The 19,132-nt window shown below is 40.5% G+C and overlaps 1 protein-coding gene across 2 annotated transcripts in view; it reads left to right on the top strand.

The window, feature by feature from the left end:
- FLNB (filamin B) overlaps nt 1-18,821 on the top strand; it is a 112,352-nt gene extending 93,531 nt beyond the window's left edge. Inside the window, exons 38-46 of one of the 2 annotated variants that reach the window (XM_074957689.1) lie at nt 709-831; nt 2,939-3,205; nt 4,233-4,370; nt 4,467-4,582; nt 6,670-6,802; nt 8,217-8,393; nt 12,628-12,846; nt 14,332-14,535; nt 17,075-18,821. In XM_074957689.1, coding sequence (XP_074813790.1) covers nt 709-831; nt 2,939-3,205; nt 4,233-4,370; nt 4,467-4,582; nt 6,670-6,802; nt 8,217-8,393; nt 12,628-12,846; nt 14,332-14,535; nt 17,075-17,262 — 1,565 coding nt within the window. In that variant the 3' untranslated portion in view covers nt 17,263-18,821. The remainder of the gene's footprint in view (nt 1-708; nt 832-2,938; nt 3,206-4,232; nt 4,371-4,466; nt 4,583-6,669; nt 6,803-8,216; nt 8,394-12,627; nt 12,847-14,331; nt 14,536-17,074) is intronic. The other variant, XM_074957688.1, reaches the window with a different exon arrangement.
- The last annotated feature ends 311 nt before the right edge of the window (nt 18,822-19,132 follow it).

The following is a 19,132-nucleotide window of genomic DNA, read 5'->3' as shown; positions in this document are numbered from 1 at the left end:
CAAGAATATTGGCAGGACCATGCCTCAGATTGAGTAGGGGGAAAGGATACTAGAAGGCCCTAATTTCTGAACTAATCTCTCTCTCCACTGCTGAATTCACACTGCATACCAATGCAGGAGAGGAAAGGAATCTAAAATCCTGACTTGCGTGATACTTTCTGCAGGTGCACAGACACCAGGATTAGTCATCCCCTTCTGCAAGCATGTTCAGAGCAGGGGGAGCCCAGTACCATAACTTGGGTGTGGGAGGAGAGTGGATTTCTCCCTTCAGTGTCTGCGCGCGCGCACATTCTCTGAAGAAATGTGCAGTAGTGGTGGCCTTTATTGGAGAGGCATCAAAAAGGTACTTAAAGAGAGTAGCTGGTCCATTAATCTTGCTAGTTCTTCAGTTGCTGCATGGGATTATGCATAGTCCATAGGCTGTACACAAGGTCTGGAAGAAGTCAGTAGCTATGGACTATCTGCTGCATGGGAAATGGTACCAATATCAGACTCGTGAAAAACCCAAAGGTTCAATACTCATCACTAGGAAAGTGTTCCAAATTTCTTAGCTGTGTAGATTGTATCTATTTACTGTCTCTGGCTAGGTATTGATTGTCTTCTGTTTCTCATCACTAATTAGAAAAAACTGTAGGATTTTTCATTAAAGATGGAAACACTTCACTAGCTTTCAGATATTTCCGAGCTGAAGTGTTGTGCTTCTTACAGGTAGTCCATTTACTGTGAAAATAAGTGGTGAAGGAAGAGTGAAGGAGAGTATCACACGTGCAAGAGGAGCTCCCTCTGTTGCAACAGTTGGAAGCATGTGTGACCTTAACTTGAAAATTCCAGGTAACACTTCCTGACTGGCTATTACACTGAACAAGGTTTAACTTGTTTTACATCCATGCCTCACTTCCCACAGAAAACCTAGTGGGAACATGGAACCTGCAAATGATTGCTTGTTTAGCATGCTGTTAGCTAAAATGCGAAGTGTTTTAATGAGACCTGAAACTTATTTAGAGTGCATTTATATTTTAATTCAGATGCATTGGTTAAGCTGTTAAAAAGTAGCATGTAACAATGTTTAACAAATGGAGGAATAACTTGCTGAATAAAAAATAAAATCAAACCACATCTAGTGAAGCGGAAAGTAGAGCTATACAACAGTTACTGTATTAACTTAACCTAGAGACCCCTTCTGTGGAACTCTTGTTTGTATTTCTACTTGGCAAACTTGAGAGAAAACATAGGCTTTTGAACAATATAACCTTCTTTAAATCCACTATCACTTCCTTAGTGTGGTGTAAATATTTCAAAATGCTTATGAAAAATTTTCAGTGAAGTTTTTTTTCATTCAGCAAATGGTATTTAGATGTTCATAACATAAACTAGTTATCTATATATCCTAAGGTGAGAACTTATGTAAACCAGATATAGTGCCTGAGCCACTTACTGTTTCTAGTGGAAGAATTTTATAGCTGTATTTTGACAATATTTCTCAACTTCTATTACAATGACTGTCCCAGCTATTCTTGCATCTTCCCCTCCCTTACTGCCTTCTTAATGACTCTGTTCCAAATGGCTGTCTCTCTGTAGGAACTCCCTCATTTCTCTTGTTAATTTAATCACTTTTTTTGTCTGCTGAGCTGAAGGACAATCGCCAGACTCAGTTGAGAGAACCTGTCATATTTTCATGGCTGGATGAGCTATTGTCAAGAGCCAGACTTTCCAGTCTGCCTTTTGGGTCCACAGCAGTGCAAAGTGCTCAGTGGAGGCTATGGAGGGTGCATTTTTAGCACCAGGCACATGGAGTCTGAGAGTGGCAGTGTGCTCACATTCAATTACCCAGCCTGACTTGCATAAAATCACATTCTTACTGAGCATGGTGTTAAAAAGTGAATATCTATGGGCAGAAATTTAGTGCATTAAGGGAGGGAATTTTAAAGAATTAAGTGAAGTTCAATAAGCAAGCAAATCTCATATTAGCCCCCTTAAAAACAATCAGAAAAGTGACTTCTAGCTACTTCCATAATGTAGAGGTGTGAGTCTTAACTATTCTGAAGTGGTGACATACCCAATCTGAAAGACTCTTAACCACCATATTTATTGCTTTCTGGATTAGGTAAATTACCTTATCATGGTGAAGAAATACCTTTATTTTCAAGAATACTGCTGAGTTAAACCACAATATTCTGAAACTATTTCCATGATATTGGTGACTGTTTTTATAAATGTCACCATCAGTATGCTCCTTTATATCTTGAATAATTGTGCAGGCATTTCATGCTTTAATGGCTGGCTGATATTTCACCTTTTTCCTAGGAAACTACCTGGATATTGCTGGCTAGGGTAAATGACTCCACTGTGAAGACAGTGGAAATCCATGCATACTAGTTCTTGAACATCTTCTATTAACCATGTCCATGGTGCTCTGCAAGCATGATCATAAATCCATAACATTTTGTCACTTAGAACAAGAAAGAATAGACCAACTAAACAAGCAACAGACCATATATGGGTCTTGCTCAGCCATGCCAGGCAGTCAGATGTACATTCTCGGGCTTAATGTCTTCCATACTAGGAGGGTAGAACTACAGAAATGGTGTATTCTGCCCTTGTGGCAGGGCACTTTGGATTGCCCTATTGGACTTGGAAGTAGTTTTGATAGACACTAAAACTCCTTGCCCAGAGACTCGGTTACCATGACAGATAAACGATTTGGGTCTGGGATAGCCTTGGCAGGACCAAGCATGGATGCACAGATTTATTTAAAAATTAAGTGAAAAAGCTAAATTCATTATTTAATCTAGCCCATAATAGATTTGCTCATGTCTGTTTAGGTGGGATATTTTTACAAGTACCTAAGGGAGTTGGCCCTACAAAGCCCATTGTCTCAAATCTCAACCTTAATCATTTTGTTCCATTAGTGACTGCTAACCTCTCACTTTCTGTCCAGAAATTGATAGTGGTGATATGACAGCCCAGGTAACTAGCCCCTCTGGAAGAACAGCAGATGCAGAAATAAATGAAGCTGGAAAAAACACATACTGTGTCCGCTTTGTGCCACAAGAAATGGGGGTCCACACTGTGGATGTCAAATACAGAGGACAGCATGTCCCAGGCAGTCCTTTCCAATTCACTGTGGGGCCACTTGGTGAAGGCGGGGCTAATAAAGTAAGAGCTGGAGGTCCAGGACTTGAGAGAGCAGAAGCCGGCATCCCAGGTGAGAATTCCTTGACTTCACTACCAGACTCCTGTAGCTTGGAATACAATACACCAGACCCTCACTAGAACGCAGGATTTGGGATCCATGCATGGTACTGCGTTAAAATGAATTGTAATTAAATTTGGGATCCATGGCTGTGACCACATCATATGCAAATTCGCGCTATATAGATGCACGTTCTAGCGAGGTTCCGGTGTACTACGTGTTTGTCTTTAGAGCAGCAAGTCAGGCAGTACACTACAGTCAACTGCTGTAAACAGGACTCTGTACAGCTTGGTGGCTCGGCTAGAGCTTAGTTGTAATGGTGCATCACTTCAAGCTGTGTAGTGTGCTGTTGAAATGCAGGCCAAGAAAAATAACATACAGCTGCATTGAATGGGTGGTGAAGGTCTTGTATAACAATCTTCTGCTTTTTAAATTCAAGTGTCCAATGACCTGCTATATTGATAGGACCATGGTAACCCTAGATTGTCTTGACAGGTGTCGGTTCCTAGTCTAGTTTTGTAGCTAAAGAGCACAAACCCCTAGTAGGCACTGCAAAACACTCATGCAACTTGCCTGGGTCTACCTTAGCCTAATGCCAGTGCAGCACATCTACACTAAGGATTTGCATCTGTGTTGCTAAATCAGTGCAAGAAGTGTAGATGGGGCCTAAAATGTAACTTCTAATGTTTGTTCTGACTTAATAGAGAACTCTCACCAGGTTGGGCGTTAAGACTCAGACAACTGTAGTAAAACTGAACAATACAATGAATACAGGCAGAATTATATGTTGAAGGCGCATGTACCTTCAGCCTGTCAGTGGCCAGTAACAGTACCTGAGAATGAATTAACCGTTACTATTTTTTCTAAATCTAAATGGTAAAACTGTTAGTCTTTGTCGATGGCTTTCACATGGTAGAAGTCATCACCATGGTATCAGTATTCAACCATTGCATAGGGAATATACTTCTTGACGAGAAGGACTCAATCTTCACTAGCAGTTGTCTCCAGTGAGAACAATGCCTGTATGCTTTGTCAACAGCTGAATTCAGTATATGGACAAGAGAAGCTGGAGCTGGAGGGCTTTCTATTGCAGTAGAAGGCCCAAGTAAAGCAGAAATTGCCTTTGAAGACCATAAAGATGGCTCTTGTGGTGTATCCTACATTGCTCAAGAACCTGGTATGTAGTGAAACCAAATACTACTGAAATAACTACAGAAATTTCCAGTGCAGTCATTTTTGGAGCTTTCTTATGAACTATTTCCTTGTCTTTCAGGTAACTATGAGGTGTCCATAAAGTTCAACGATGAGCATATTCCAGAAAGCCCCTACCTAGTTCCTGTCATCGAACCTTCAGATGATGCTCGTAGACTCACTGTTACTAGCCTTCAGGTGAGACATAAGGAAGCATCTTCATAATTTACCACATGCTGACTGATTTTTGTCCTTGTTCTCAAAGAAGCTGGAGTAATTCTGTTAGGTGATCAGTTTTAAATAGATTCATATGTCCACATCCAAATGAAACTTTTAGCAAGAAAAAACTTTAAGCAACTGAAAGCCCTTTGGCAATCAAGGGAGATAACTAGTCTAGAGGAGATTCTTAAAGGTCAACCTCTAAACAACCCGTATTTAAAACACATTCGCCATGCTTCAGTTGCTAACACTAGGAGATTTGGGAATTCAAATAAGAAAGAGGGGGGAACAGTGGTCTTGTAAAACTTGGGATTGCTCCAACTAGCTGGCAGAGTTGCCTAGTTGAATGAACCTATAGCTTCTAAATGTAGCCTAGAGCTCCTTAGCCCTGAAACCTCTCTTGTAATGTGAACAGTCACTGTGTTTACTTAAGTAATGCTGAGTTGACTTGTAAGGGTGCACTTTTTTTAGCCACAGCTTTAAGCCCAAACAAAACAGTGTACACTAATGTAATCAAGCATTTACTTCAGACTTGTTCTGGGAATCCATGTGGGCAAATAGATGAATACAAGGCAGTAATTCACTTATGTGCCAAAGTCCTAAAACCACAGACTTGAACCCTTTGAGTTGATAAACAGCAGCAAATGTGAGTGAATTCCAGCTTTCTACTCATTCTGGACTCCTCTGTTACACTTAACCACAAAAAATCATGAGTTGCTTCTTGTATTTTAATATAAGTAGCATTAAAAGTGTGGCTTAAACCTAAAAAGTCACTGGAAATGAAACTGAGAACCCAGTGTAAGTTAGTATGTTGTGCCTAGATCTTGCCGCACTTGAACCATTCAAGTGGCTCTTGCTAGAGTTCTTGTTCTAGGTTGGTGAGATCACTCTCTCTCTTCCTCATCTTTAACACAACCTGATTTAAACAGAGATAGAATTTTAATTTTTTCAGTTTAAAAGTAAAGTTGACATTTAACATGGGAGTAATTCTTTTGAGAGCCTAAACAAGGAGTTGCATGGACCTTAATTAGTCACTGTGGTATTGATGATTTTCTTGTGTTTCATTTAAAGACTTTTGACAGGATTGCTCTTAACTAATTTCTCTGCAGAGGGAGATAAAGCTGAATATTCTGTATGACCTGTCCAAAAACCTGCACCATCAGTTAAATTTTTTTATAGGTGCATTTTAATCTAACTTAAATTCTACTCAGTTACATTTATTTCCCTCTTCAGGATATAGGTGCAAATGGGATCAGGTAAAGTATGTTCCTATTACAAAGGATTATAGTCAACATGGCTAAAGCATAACCAAATGTAACCATTCCTCTGTGATAAGGACCCTATCAATTGCATGAATAACTATGAAATACACTTGTTGGGACTGATTACTTGTTGAAGTCAAATGCAAAACATTGATCTCTTTACATAGCATAGCAACATCTGTTTTCATGTTAATCTTTAGTTTGTCATTTGTCCGTTGTGATGACACTAAATATAGCATGTTGCAGGAAATGTAAAATGCGTTTAGAGCCTCTGACAGCTGCATTGATAGACTTGTCTGTCTTCTGAATTAACGTTGGAATGAATCAGCAGACTGGAAGCAGAACTATAGCTAATATGTAACTAAAATCTCAAACCTCTGAAAACTGAGTCCCCCTGCACTGATAGTGGGTGACCAATATTGAACATTATTGGTGATTGCATCATGACAGAGTAGGAGTATGAAACTATTGATGGAATGTCCAATTCCTAGCCATAAGTAAACAAGCCTTGTTGGGTAGCTGTAGAAAGTGTAATAATCCCAGTTAATCATTGACTGACAAAGCCACTGTTTAATGTCTACTGGACACAAGTCTGCCATTTTTAAAACAGCAAACAATGAAGATAATGCAGAGAGCTTATGGTCAGGATAACTTAACTCTCAAATACTCAACTATGCCTTTGTTTCCTAGCACAGATTTTTTTGGTAACTAAACCTAGTGTCCTTGTAAATATTCTGTTAACAATGTCTGTCTGAAACCACTGCAAAAACTAAATTTGGCAATTTAAATATATTGCTTTCTTAGGAATCTGGATTAAAAGTTAACCAGCCAGCATCTTTTGCTATAAGGCTTAATGGAGCTAAGGGCAAGATTGATGCTAAAGTTCATAGCCCCTCTGGAGCTGTAGAAGAATGTCATGTTTCTGAACTGGAGCCTGGTAAGAACTTGTATGAATTAAAGTCTACTGTATTTCAAACACAGCACAGATTTCCATATCTTAAATATAAATAGTTGATAACTTTGTAAGTACAGTGGTTGAATATCATGTTCACACTAGCTGACTGTTATCTTTGCACCACCAATGTAGCTGGCAACTCAAATCATTCTGACTTACTCATAACAAACCAGAAAAGTGAGCAACTAGTGTGGAAACCTGCCTTTTGGAACTCTTCCAACTAGAATTGTCCAATCAGATTGTGGTGCATTTTCTTGCCCAGTCTCTCAAATCAACTCAGTGTAAACTTTTTCTAAAAATTAGAGGGAAAATGTTTGATCATTTGAATAATACCTTACTTCAGGAGGCTAGAATTACGTCGTTACCTGTCTTGCTCAGTATAAATTCATGAGTTCCAAGTACCCCCTATTCACTGATAGTGCTGTTACTGAAGCTTTTCATTCTGGGTGCTGCAAAGTACTTGTTCTGTAACAGTCAGTACAGAAGCTGATTCTTCCAAAAGGTCAATATGCTTTATTCAAAGCTACATTTTCAATTGGTGGTGGTTGGCTGACATGGATTTTTTAGATTGCTACAGAAATAAAAACCATAAATGTGTCTACTCTTTCTTGTGTAAAGAGTCAATTTCCCATTTCAATTACTGTTTTCCTTTTACAGACTTCAGTACAGCAGTTCATTTCAAAGTCTAAATGACTGGGAAAGACTTGCTGTTGGACTTCAAAAGCAGTTAGCACAGTTCTGCCATTAATGTTGGGTATGCTGTTTGCCTCTGGCACAGTGTTTCTGATGCCTGAAAACAGAACTTAAGTGAAATTCAGACTCTGAAGTCAATGGGACTTTCCCACAAATGTCAGTGGGAGTTGCTCAAAGACTCAGTCTTTTTCTTTGGGTTAATGTGTGAAGCCAAAAATGCTAAACACTACTATATGGTCAAGTGACTCTCAAATGAGGAACCCCAAGTGATGTAGCAATCATCCCAGAGTTGCATATTCCCCTTTCTATTTTGAGAGGGGATTTGGCTTGGCTTGATCCATATACTGAATGGATAACAGGTTGTGCTTTAAGGTATAATAATGAGCCCAAGGACAGCAGAGCTTTCCTCTAAGTCTCTCAAATGTAGCTGGTGATCTTAACTGATGCATGAGGCAAATGGCTCTATTAGCAGATCTATCTAAAGTTATACTGGTTTTTCGGTACAGTTAAGATCACTCGTTACTAAACAAGATGGGAAAGGGAAGAGTTTGTCAAAGTCCTACTTCAGATTGAAAGCAGGACAACTTGTGCAACCCAACTTGCCTATTCTGGGTCCTCAAAGTTTACTGCATGTTAGGGAGTTTGAGTTTTTACATCCTCACTGGCAATATTACTGAAATATTTCACTGTGCTTGTCTTACAGATAAGTATGCTGTTCGTTTCATCCCACATGAAAATGGTATTCACTCCATTGATGTGAAGTTTAATGGTAGCCATGTGGTAGGCAGCCCATTTAAAGTCAGAGTCGGGGAACCAGGGCAGGCAGGCAATCCAGCACTTGTTACTGCATATGGACCTGGCCTAGAGAGTGGTATCACAGGTAACTTCCCTCTTAAAATTCTGAAATCAGACTGAAAATACTGTTTAGCCCAATGGAAATTCCCCTCTCTAATGCTTCCAAAGAGCTGTTTTTCAGACTGATTTTTATACAACTGTAAATGTTTACTTTCTCCTTGCCAAGGCAACTAAACTAACAAGCGTTTGTTCTTCCGCCTTTATTTTCTTGTACACATTCTTATCCTGCCTTGTTATAAAGCTTACTAGGGTTGTAAAACCAGCAGCTTGCAGGATTAAAGACTGCAAATTCTGGTGGCTGAAACAAAGATTTCACTTGTATTGGTGAAAAACTTGGCTAAGCAAATCGGTGTCAGTCAGCTCAACTCAACTTAGGTGGTCCCTTGGAGCTCGGGAAATACTTTGGCTTTATTCCCACATGGGAAGCTCTAACACATGAGGTATGCAGAAGAAGGAGGTATTTTTTAAATAAAGGCATTTTAAACTCCTTGTCCAAAGAGCTTTGGATCAGAATTGATAGTGCAGCTTGAAAATTATTCAAGCCCAGATCCACAAAGGGACTTGGGTGTTGCAATGCTGAGCATCATGGGGGACTAACTTTTAGGTGCCTAGAAGATCAAACACACAGAATACTGCAGTCAAAGGTTGAGTGAGGTGCCTAATGAATGTGGGAGAGAAGCGCCTTGGAATGCAATCCAGAAAAGCCAGGACACTAGGCAGGGAGCTGCCTAAACTGACCAATGGGAGATGCTGACAGGGAGGGATGGAGCCAAGGGATGCACCCCTCCTTGAGAGAGGTCACTGTGTCTGCTTAGTGATCCACAAACAGGAACCAGTCTCTTGGAGTCAGGCGGTTTAGGTGCCTAAGTATCTTGTGTGAGAGTTAGATGCCTGCCTTGCTCCACATAACCACTTTTAGCTCACTTGCCTGATATGTGAGAGATGGAGGTTTTGATTTCCCCTGCCTAGCAGAAGGGGAGAAAGGTGGGAGACTCCCAAGAGGATTGGAACAGGAGTGCTCTGACCACTGAGCTGTAGGGTATTCTGAGCCTCACTGACTCTCCGTTGAAGCTGTTCTGCTGTGGATAATGAGGGTTTGGAGCAGGGGCACTGGAGTCTCTGGGTCTCACTTTGCAGGTGGGTGACCTAACTACTGGACTAAGTTCCACTCTGGTCCAGTGACTTGAAGATTATCCACTGTGGATAAATATTAACAGATTGATAGAGCTCCACATCACAATATCACATACCCAGTGCTTAGAGCACTTTGAGAGGTAGGAGACCCCTGTTCAGTACTAGTTTCTCTCTGGCAAAGGGGGGGAAATGGAACCTGGGTCTCCCACATCCCAAGTGAGCAATGCAACCTCGTGGTTAGAAGTTAAGGTTGGAGGCACCTTTGAGGTGTGTGTTTTGTTTTTTTTTAATGGACCCAATCTGGTAGGTGACCTCTGACCACACCTACTAGATATTCGTCCACCTATCTTGCCCAGTTTGTGAATTGCTCTGGGCCTTGGGGTGGGAAATAAGTTTCGGCACTTAGAGGACAGCGCTGTGTGTGTACATACCACCACCACCACCACCACCCCCCCCCCCGGGGGGGGCAGAACTTAGGTGCTGAGTGAGTTTAGGCACCTACAGGGTTCACCAGGAGTTCTGTGGAGCTCATACCTGGGACTTACGCTCCTAAGTACCTTTGTGGATTGGGGTCTCCGCAAGCAAAGGTGCAGATCTTCTCTAAATTTCCCAACTTAAATTATATTGCTATATAACACTTGAAAGCTGACTAGATACTTGTTACTTCTTGTTAGCACTTAGCAATTTTAGAAGTTTAAGGGGGTCTTTAAATGGCAGCCAAAGCTTAAATTGAAAGAGAAATTGCATCTCTTGATTGTGTATTAGGAACTGTGTAGAGAAAGTTGGTTTAAAATCTTGCTTAAATATTGCTCTTGTTGGAAGTCTGGAATCTCCATTATTTCAGCTCTCCTGCCTGCAAATAGTCTGCCAGTTTCTTTAAACATTCAAACAAATGAAGATAACTTAATTTTACCCTTTGTAATCAGATACAAAGACATTCTTGTGCTCATATTATGGACAGTTTAAATTATGCCAAACACTGTAGCCAACTAAAACTTAAGCTCTCACATTTTGATATGTAGTGATGTCACCCACAGCTAGCATGGTTTCCCTGCTTTGTTTCCTTTTCCCCTGCTGAGGACTCTTTGCAGCACTTCCATTCTCAAAAGGTAGAATGTAGATCCCTAGCAATCCCTGTGTAAAGCTGTTCCTGGCAGTGTAACCAGTGGGGTGCAGAAAAGCAGTGATGGATATAAAATATCCCCACCCTTTTTTTACCCGAGGGAAATGAAAGTCCCCACTGACACATTTCCAATTGAATCTTCTAAATCCATAAAACATGTTGCTCAGTAATTTTGCACTGAAAGACACCAGTATTAACTCCCATAAGGGACCACTGACCACATTCTGTAACTAAGAGTTCATGTTAATGTGGGAACTGCTGGAGGCAACATGGCAGGACTCCTGAACAGTAGACCAGTCTGAAGGACTCTAGGTTTTGGTAGCCAATAGCTAGGAACACTTGAAACCATCTTTCCCTCCTAGTCCCTTAAATCTGCAGAAAAGGGCAGTTGATTGTAAACACACTGGTGGAAGTCACTGCTATGGGAGGTAAAGTTGAACATTAACACACTCAGAGGGTATGTCTACACATGAATAAACCACAGCTGACCACGGTCAGCTAGCTCAGGCTTGGGCTCCAGCTCTGGGGACTGAAAAATTGCTGTGTAGATGTTTGGGCTAAGGTTGGAACGCAAGCTCTGGGATCCTGCAAGAGTGGAGGGTCCCAGAGCTCAGGCTGCATTCAGAGCCCAAATGCAGCCTGGGCCAGCCAGGGATGTGCCACAGGTCTCTTGTCCCTGTGTAGTCATACCCATAGCTGCATAAGCAGAGAAAGGGAATAGATTCCTATGCTGCATGGTGTAAACTGATCACTTACAGAGGTAAGGAAAGAATGCTCTTCCAATAAACAAATTGAGTTGGAGTAAAAGAGAATCTCCTTCCCAAAGACCCTGAGTACTGGCTAATGCTAGAGAAGATGCCATATTATGTGGATTCCATAGTCTGATACAGGATTGCACATCTATATTCCTCCATTCCCCATGGTAGCAGGCATTCTACTAAACAGTTCCTGCTTTCCACTGGTGAGAAAACAGGAATTAGCAGCTTCTGTTCCATCTGATACCACATTTAAAGACTTAAACTAGACTAGGAATAATAAACCTTGGAAAGGGAATGTTAAATTAAGCTTAATTGTAGTGTTTGGTCATCTGTGCACAGCTGACCTGCTTCAAGATATCTGACAGACTGAGACTGAAAGCCTTGCTTAAAGCTTTCTTTGTAATGTTGATAGCATTGTGCTGTTACTGCTAACACAAATCAGTACTTACTGATTCTATAACTGAAACAAAGCTTTGTTTCTACTCCAGCAGAATGCTTGGAGTGCTACCCAAGGCGATCTGAATAACTTTTGCAAGAGCTCTAGCCAAAGATTTATCCTGGCCAAGTGTTGCTGGTGTGATCTATTGACAACTCTTAAGGGGGCCTTCAGTGATTGAATGGCTATAATCCTGCAGGGAGATGGGGATCTTACCTGGGTTTAGGATTGGAGAAGACCTGCATCAGTGTAGGCTGCAAAGGGGACTGAAAGGTTTATCTTAAGAGTTTAATTGCCTTTAAATTAGCCTCTCATGCATAAAAGATCCTCCCCAATTCCTGTTAAACTCCTGAAGGGCTTTTCTCCTCTGTTTCTGATGCCCAAGAAATGGGTAAAAGCATTTGATTAGGAATAGCTAATAATGGCTTCATATAGGTAAAACATGCATACTAGAGGCAAAATTCTGCTTTTATACAAGTGTAAAGCTGAAGTAACCCCACTGAAATCACTAGTTTCATTGGCATGAAGCCAGAATAAGTGAGCAGAACTGGGCCACAGAGCTTGACCTACTGTATCTAATTATCTGTTTCAAAGCATCAACATCGCTTAGACTACTCAGGGTTGTCTTGCTGTTCCATACACTGTAAAGGTGACCAAGCTTTTAAGTACCATATTCTTGCCTTACTTTACTAACTGAATTGCACATTGATCTTGTGTAACAGTACATGCTGGTGATTGCATACATAGGTAAGCATTACTACTTTTCCTACACCCTTGGTTTTTATTCTTATGCTAAACCTCTTTCCAGGATTGCAATCAGAGTTTCACATAAACACAACCAAAGCTGGTCCAGGAACACTCTCCGTTACAATTGAAGGGCCCTCAAAGGTGAAAATGGACTGCCAGGAAACTCCTGAGGGTTATGATGTCATGTATACACCAATGGCTCCAGGAAACTATCTTATTGGAATTAAATATGGTGGACCTACCCATATAGTGGGCAGCCCTTTCAAGGCAAAAGTCACAGGTAAAAATACTAACCAGTGATGGCATAAACTAAAGACTACTAATTTAGTTCTCTGTAGCATATCTCTGTGCAGTACCACAAAGGGATTTATTGGCAGCAACGTTGAAGACTATGAAGGGCAGAGCATTCCCCCCACCTCATATCTTCTAGATAATGAGATCCTATTTCAGAACTAGTTGAGACAAGCACCACTGAGGTGCCTGCTATTGAAAGCTTGTCCGTGGCTGAACAAAAACTTCCCTAGGACATACTGAAAATTCAGCAGCTCCAGCACACTGCATTAGGGGTGAAACATAGCTCACTTTGCCCAGTGACAACTACAAAACTTGTCTCTTGCCATGATATAAAAGGCAAATTTACTGGATGCAGTCTAGTCTCTCTTTTTTCCTTAGAGGTTCCCTTCCTTTAAGGACAAGGACATGCGTATCGACAGATAATGGTACCTTCTGAACAGCTTTCTTAAGAAAATACAGGAAAACTCAGTGGACTTTCACTGTCTGCTAATACTGTGCTCAAAGCATGGAATGGAGTTCAGTTTCTAAAACTGCCAGTGGCCTTGATGTGCTAAAGATCACACGACACAATTTGTCTTAGCTGTCCCATCTGTAAAATGCCACCACACTCGTGCAAAGTCCTGGGCAGACTGTTTTCAGAGTTTTCTACAAAGTTGCACCCACTCTGTTCTGCCAACTCAAGTGTAAAGTCTCACTGGCCTTTAGCAACTCGAGCACAATTCTCCTTTCTCTCAGCCAGTTTGTTTCACTTCATGAAATCTGAAGTCCCTGTTGGCTTTCAAGCACTGCAGCTGTCTTGCTGTTGGCTTAAAAGCACTGGGGTTGCTATTGCTTCCAGAAATAACGCATGTTCATTCAAATCCTCTATCCTAGTAGGAGCCAATCTGCAAAAGCATGATGAACAAATCCATCTTTAAATATTGCCCAACACTTAATCATGGTTCACGTACTACTCTTAAACTGTTTGCAAGCATAACCAGCACCTGGTTTGTAAATCAAAATGTTCAAGAAATAGAAAAATCTTGATTACTTGCTCTGAAGTCTGCAGTGTGCCTATTACCATGCTAGATACAAACTGAATACTTTGTGTTAGCCTCTGTATTGCTGAAGCGAAAATCCAGCTTGAGTGGAAGAGTGCTAGTACTGTTCTATAACCTCTTTATACCTATCACAGTCCTGGGAGTGCATTTCTTCCTGATGAGAAATCAGGTTTACCACAAACTTAGAGTGGGCAGTGAACATGAGAGAACAGAATTACCAGAAGTCTGTTTTCTAGAGCATGGATGTGCCATGTTTGTGTAGGGTCAGTATTAAATCCTTGTTCCTGACAGAACCTCCAGGTGCTACTGCAGGGAAGTGATTAAGATCAGAATATTAGCCCAGCCTATTGACATAACTTTCTGACTTTTCCAGAATTCCTTCTAAATGTACTGAGAACCCTGCCTATTGCAAATCTGCTTTCCTTTTCTAGGCCAGCGACTGGTTAGCCCAGGCAGCGCAAATGAAATGAGCTCAATCATGGTGGAATCGGTGACGCGGTCATCAACAGAAACTTGCTACAGTGCCATTCCCAAGTCTACATCTGATGCCAGCAGAGTGACCTCTAGAGGTGCAGGACTCTCAAAGGCTTTTGTGGGTCAAAAAAGCAGCTTTACTGTAGACTGCAGCAAAGCAGGTATGGGTTTAAGGATTTGATCTCAAAGCAATACATATATATGCAACTGTTTAATTTATGGCCTTAAGGGTCCAGTGGGAGACCAGGATGAAAAACTTAAGCTCTTGGATCCCAGGGAGGTAAACTGCCAGCTAACTGAATTCATCTCTGGAGTACAGGAATGTGACTGTGCTTTTGAGCTGCCTATTGTTAGCCATTAATCAGAACTGAATGAGTGGCACTTGACTGATTCATCAGTCATAAACTAGCATAATGATAGGAAGGGGAAAAATCAGTTGTGTTGAAATCCATGCAGTGAAAGGAGAGGTTTGTCTTGCAACTGTTCCATTTGTTCTAATGGAAGATTGTGCATAGCACCATGCATGTGAGGCCAAATAAACTAGTGATTGAGTAGATAACAGACCCTGCCTGAACTCTGAGCCAGGGACTCTACAAAGTAAATCTAAGGGCAGGTCTTCACTTCCCGCCAGATCAGCAGGTAGTGATTGATCTATTGGGGATAGGTTTATTACATCTCGTCTAGATGTAATAAATCGATCCCCGAATGCGCTCCCTGTCAATGGCAGAGCAGCAGTGGTTGACTCGCTGCTGTCCTCATGGCCTGGTAAGTCGGCCTCAGATACGCTGACTTCAACTATGCTATTCGTGTAGCTGAAGTTGTGTATCTTAGGTCGACTCCTCCCAGCCCCCAGTGTGGAGCAGGGTTAACAGATGCAAGTGAAGTATTCAGGGTAATCGGCAGTCACTATTAATCTTTTAATGACACCCTGTAAATCCCAACAATTAATGAGCCAACTTTCATAGGTGTCACACAGGATTTTTTTATAGTGGAAAAGATAGCACAGCCTTACTCCAAACTGTTATAACCTACAAATACCTTAAAGCAAAAATTGTACACTTTTTTGCAGTACTTGGCCCTCTTGTGCTGTAAGTTCTGGTTGCTCTGTCCTTATTTTCAATTTATGGTTAACATTGATAACCAAATTTAAAAAATGAATTCTGTAAAAGCATTGACCCCTTGAGGGTTAACTAACAAAGTTAAGCATGCCAGATGATGGCTACTGCCCAAAGAGTGTGTCAGCTTTGCAACCTTGAATTCAAGATTTGGATGGACGGAATTTTTTAAAAGCCAATTTATTTTACATGTTCTACTTTAAGAGGTATTTTTAAAATTTTGCAGCCCCTTGCTAAGTTGTAAACAGTTATGCAAGACCAAATAAATATTTTAAACTCGTTTGGCATAGCTAAGCCCTTTTGAACTTTTCCTAAAATGGCTTTACACTCTAGAAGTTTCTTTTGTAAACTGCAAGTTACAAGCAGATAACACATTTAAGTTGCTTTTTTACTATTTTAATTTGCCTTTTATGACTTTTACAGTCCTCCCTCAAGGTGGCACATTTTGTTAGTGTTAGCTATCAAAAATAATCTTTGTGAAACTGCTGCTTTGATTTGGGTTCCCTTTGCCTTAAGGATAACTAGATATTGTCTTTTTCCATTGCTGCCAAGGGGTTCTATTCTTTGAAAATTTCAGTGGCATTTAACAGACCTTCACTGTGCTTTGCCAAGCACTTTTCTCCAATACCTTGCTCTGGAGTTTCTTTTGCACCCAGTCCCACTTTCCCTCTAGTTCTCTGGGGAATTCATTGGGTCCACCCTTCTATTTGACCCACTTCTCCAGTGTGGTACAAACTTCCTCAGATTTAAGCCCTTACAAAGGCTTGTGATCCTTGACCTACAAGTGTAATAAGCTATACCGTTACCTGCTCCAGATGAATGGAATGAGTCAGGGCACCACTATGTGGGGGGGCACCCCAAAAACCCATTCGACTCCAGTCTTCTCCCTCAAGTTCCTTTTTATTTGGCACACATCAAAGCTGTGCTAGTTGATCAGATGGAAGCATAGGGGGTGGATATAGGGTGTACCATACATCCAAAATTACACCGCAAACTTGTACGTTGTTGCATTTACTATACATTGCATCATGTGTTTTGGGATTGTCTTGGTCCCTTTATAGGAAAGTCCCTGTATCAGTCATTGTCCATGCATGACTTAGTTTTTCTCTTACATAATATTCCAGGGTTATCTTGTCCTCTGTAAAATGGTTCCTTGGGTATTCCTCCTCATTTTAGCTAGTACAGACATTGTTTCCAGCCTGCTGATCCATTTACCTCTCTAATCCTGTCTCCCAAGACATAAGGCCCCACCCATGTCCACTTACTCATGTCAACCCAGGCCAATGATGGTAGCAACATCTTGTATGCAGGTCAGACACCATACATGCAGATTAAATGTTAGCTTAATGAGGGGGGTACTTCCAAAGATGTAAATACAAAATCATTCTAGGTTCTAAAATGGCTTAACCAAGCCTCAGACTATTACTAGATAAACAAATCACTACAGTAATGGCCCAAAACACACAACAAGATGGTAAGCGCTTTGGGTTGGGAGACCATTTTTGGGGTGGTACAGCAACAGACTTAAGTCACTGGTTACCTAGTCATAATTATAAAAGCTAATGGTCTTTCATTTGTACCACAGGTTCAAATATGCTGTTAGTTGGTGTCCATGGACCCACAACACCATGTGAAGAAGTTTCTGTGAAACACTTGGGAAACCACCAATACAATGTAACTTATGTGGTCAAAGAGAAGGGTGACTATACTCTGGCAGTGAAGTGGGGCGAAACGCACATTCCTGGAAGTCCATTCCATGTCACTGTTCCTTAAGTTCTTCTACGATCTATAATCTTTGCATCTGCAATTCAGATTTTTAAAACTGTTTGCAGTTCTGTTGTGACTATATATACATGCAGCTCACATTTCAATACATCCAAAAGTAAATTCTATAACTGTTTTTAGAAGTGTTCCAACTTTTTACCTAAATAGAATACTATGTAATGTAAATCTATTTAATATCCTTTTTAAAATTGTAACTTTACTGTCAGTGGGTAACTATCAACATTAATTGTGGATAACTAAGACACTAATTTCCTTTGTGGATGTTAAAGACTTAAGGTATTAATTGAGAACTGGAATTTGTCTTTTGTAATTGGGTATCTTAAACTACTGATTTGTTTTTTTGACTAGAGACTTTAAGTTGTGGAATATGACTTGGGCTGTCCCCAGTTCAGATTTTTTTCTGTAAAGAAGTGAGGTAAAACTGGTACTAAATACGTGCCTTTGTGTACTTGACCAATTTTAATACTTAACATTATGAAAAGCTATTCAAGTGGCACTACCACTCAAGAGAATATTTTACAAAATGCTTTGCTAATTGTTTACACTTAAGAAAAGAGTGCTTAGTTTTGCTATAGCAACCCTTAAGCTACCAGGAAGTAACTTTCAGTCTGCTTTCAGCCCTTCTGCATTTAATGCCTTGTAAAAATATATTAGCTTTTTTCCATGATGCTTGTAATGGTGGCTTTAATTAGCTTGGGCTTCTAGTGAAACTTACTATAGATGCTTGCTCCACAGATTGCCAGTGTGTGATCAATCATTACTTTGGTCATAACTTCCCAAAAGTCTTTGCTTCTAAGCACAAACTCCAGTCACTAGGTTTAAATCAAGTTATCCAAGCCAGGTGTGACTCTATACAGCTCAGAAGCCTCTCATAAAAGGAAAAGATCAAAAGGTTAGCTTCACATTTGGGGTATTCACCTGCTCCAAACTTTTAACTTTGAAAACTAGCTCTGCACAGTAGCATGTCTAATAGTGCTCTGAATCCACAAGGTAACCGTAGTAGGCACAAGCTGCTTGATCACATCCTAATCCTTTTATGAGAACTGCAATCCAAAGACTTCAGTAAAGCACCTTCATCTCCTGAAATCGCTTTCATGCTGCAAAGTTTCTAAAATGCACAAGGGCTCATCCATCCTTCTTATGAGTAAGGAATGAATGTTTAGTTCTAACTTTCATGATTGTGACATTTTCCTCCATAACAAATACATTCCAAATGCTGAACTGAAGTTTACTGCCAACTGCTGTTTGAGCACAAGTTTTGGCTAAATAGTTTTAACTTTGTGTGATTAGGAAGGATTTGTTGGAAATATGTTGATGCTTACCTCCTATCCCTAGTGAGAGGTTCCCACATACAGCTATTCTGTAGGAGTTGTATGTCAATGCACTACTTTTTGAGCACAGTTTCTTGGGGAAATTGACTTTTTTTACTGTGCTTTGTGCCTTAATGTGAAATGCTTACTACATTGTAAACTAGGACGTAAAAACAAATAAAACTGGAATAAAATGCAGGATTGTAAAATTGTATCTTAACTTATTAAAACAATGTTGGCTTCATTAAAATGTGCATGTTAAAACCACCTCAGATTGTCTTCTATTTGAAGAAACGGTAGTTTTAGCTTGGTTAATATAATATCACGCTTGTGGCTTCATGTCTAACTTCCAGCCACATGTACTGTTACTGTGTACATCTACCGGCCCTAAAACTAGTCACCAACAATAATCCTTAAAACAGTCATGTTTGACCCTACTTTAGACTTGACAAGTGTTCTCATAATGAAACTATTTGGCCATGTCTAAAACATTCCTGACTCTCTTGCTGCTAAAACGACTGGGCAGTACATATTAAATCTAGGCAAAA

This window comes from Natator depressus, chromosome 7 (genome assembly GCF_965152275.1).
Source record: "Natator depressus isolate rNatDep1 chromosome 7, rNatDep2.hap1, whole genome shotgun sequence".
NCBI lineage: Eukaryota > Metazoa > Chordata > Testudines > Cheloniidae > Natator > Natator depressus.
This window is presented reverse-complemented; position numbering and strand designations above follow the sequence as displayed.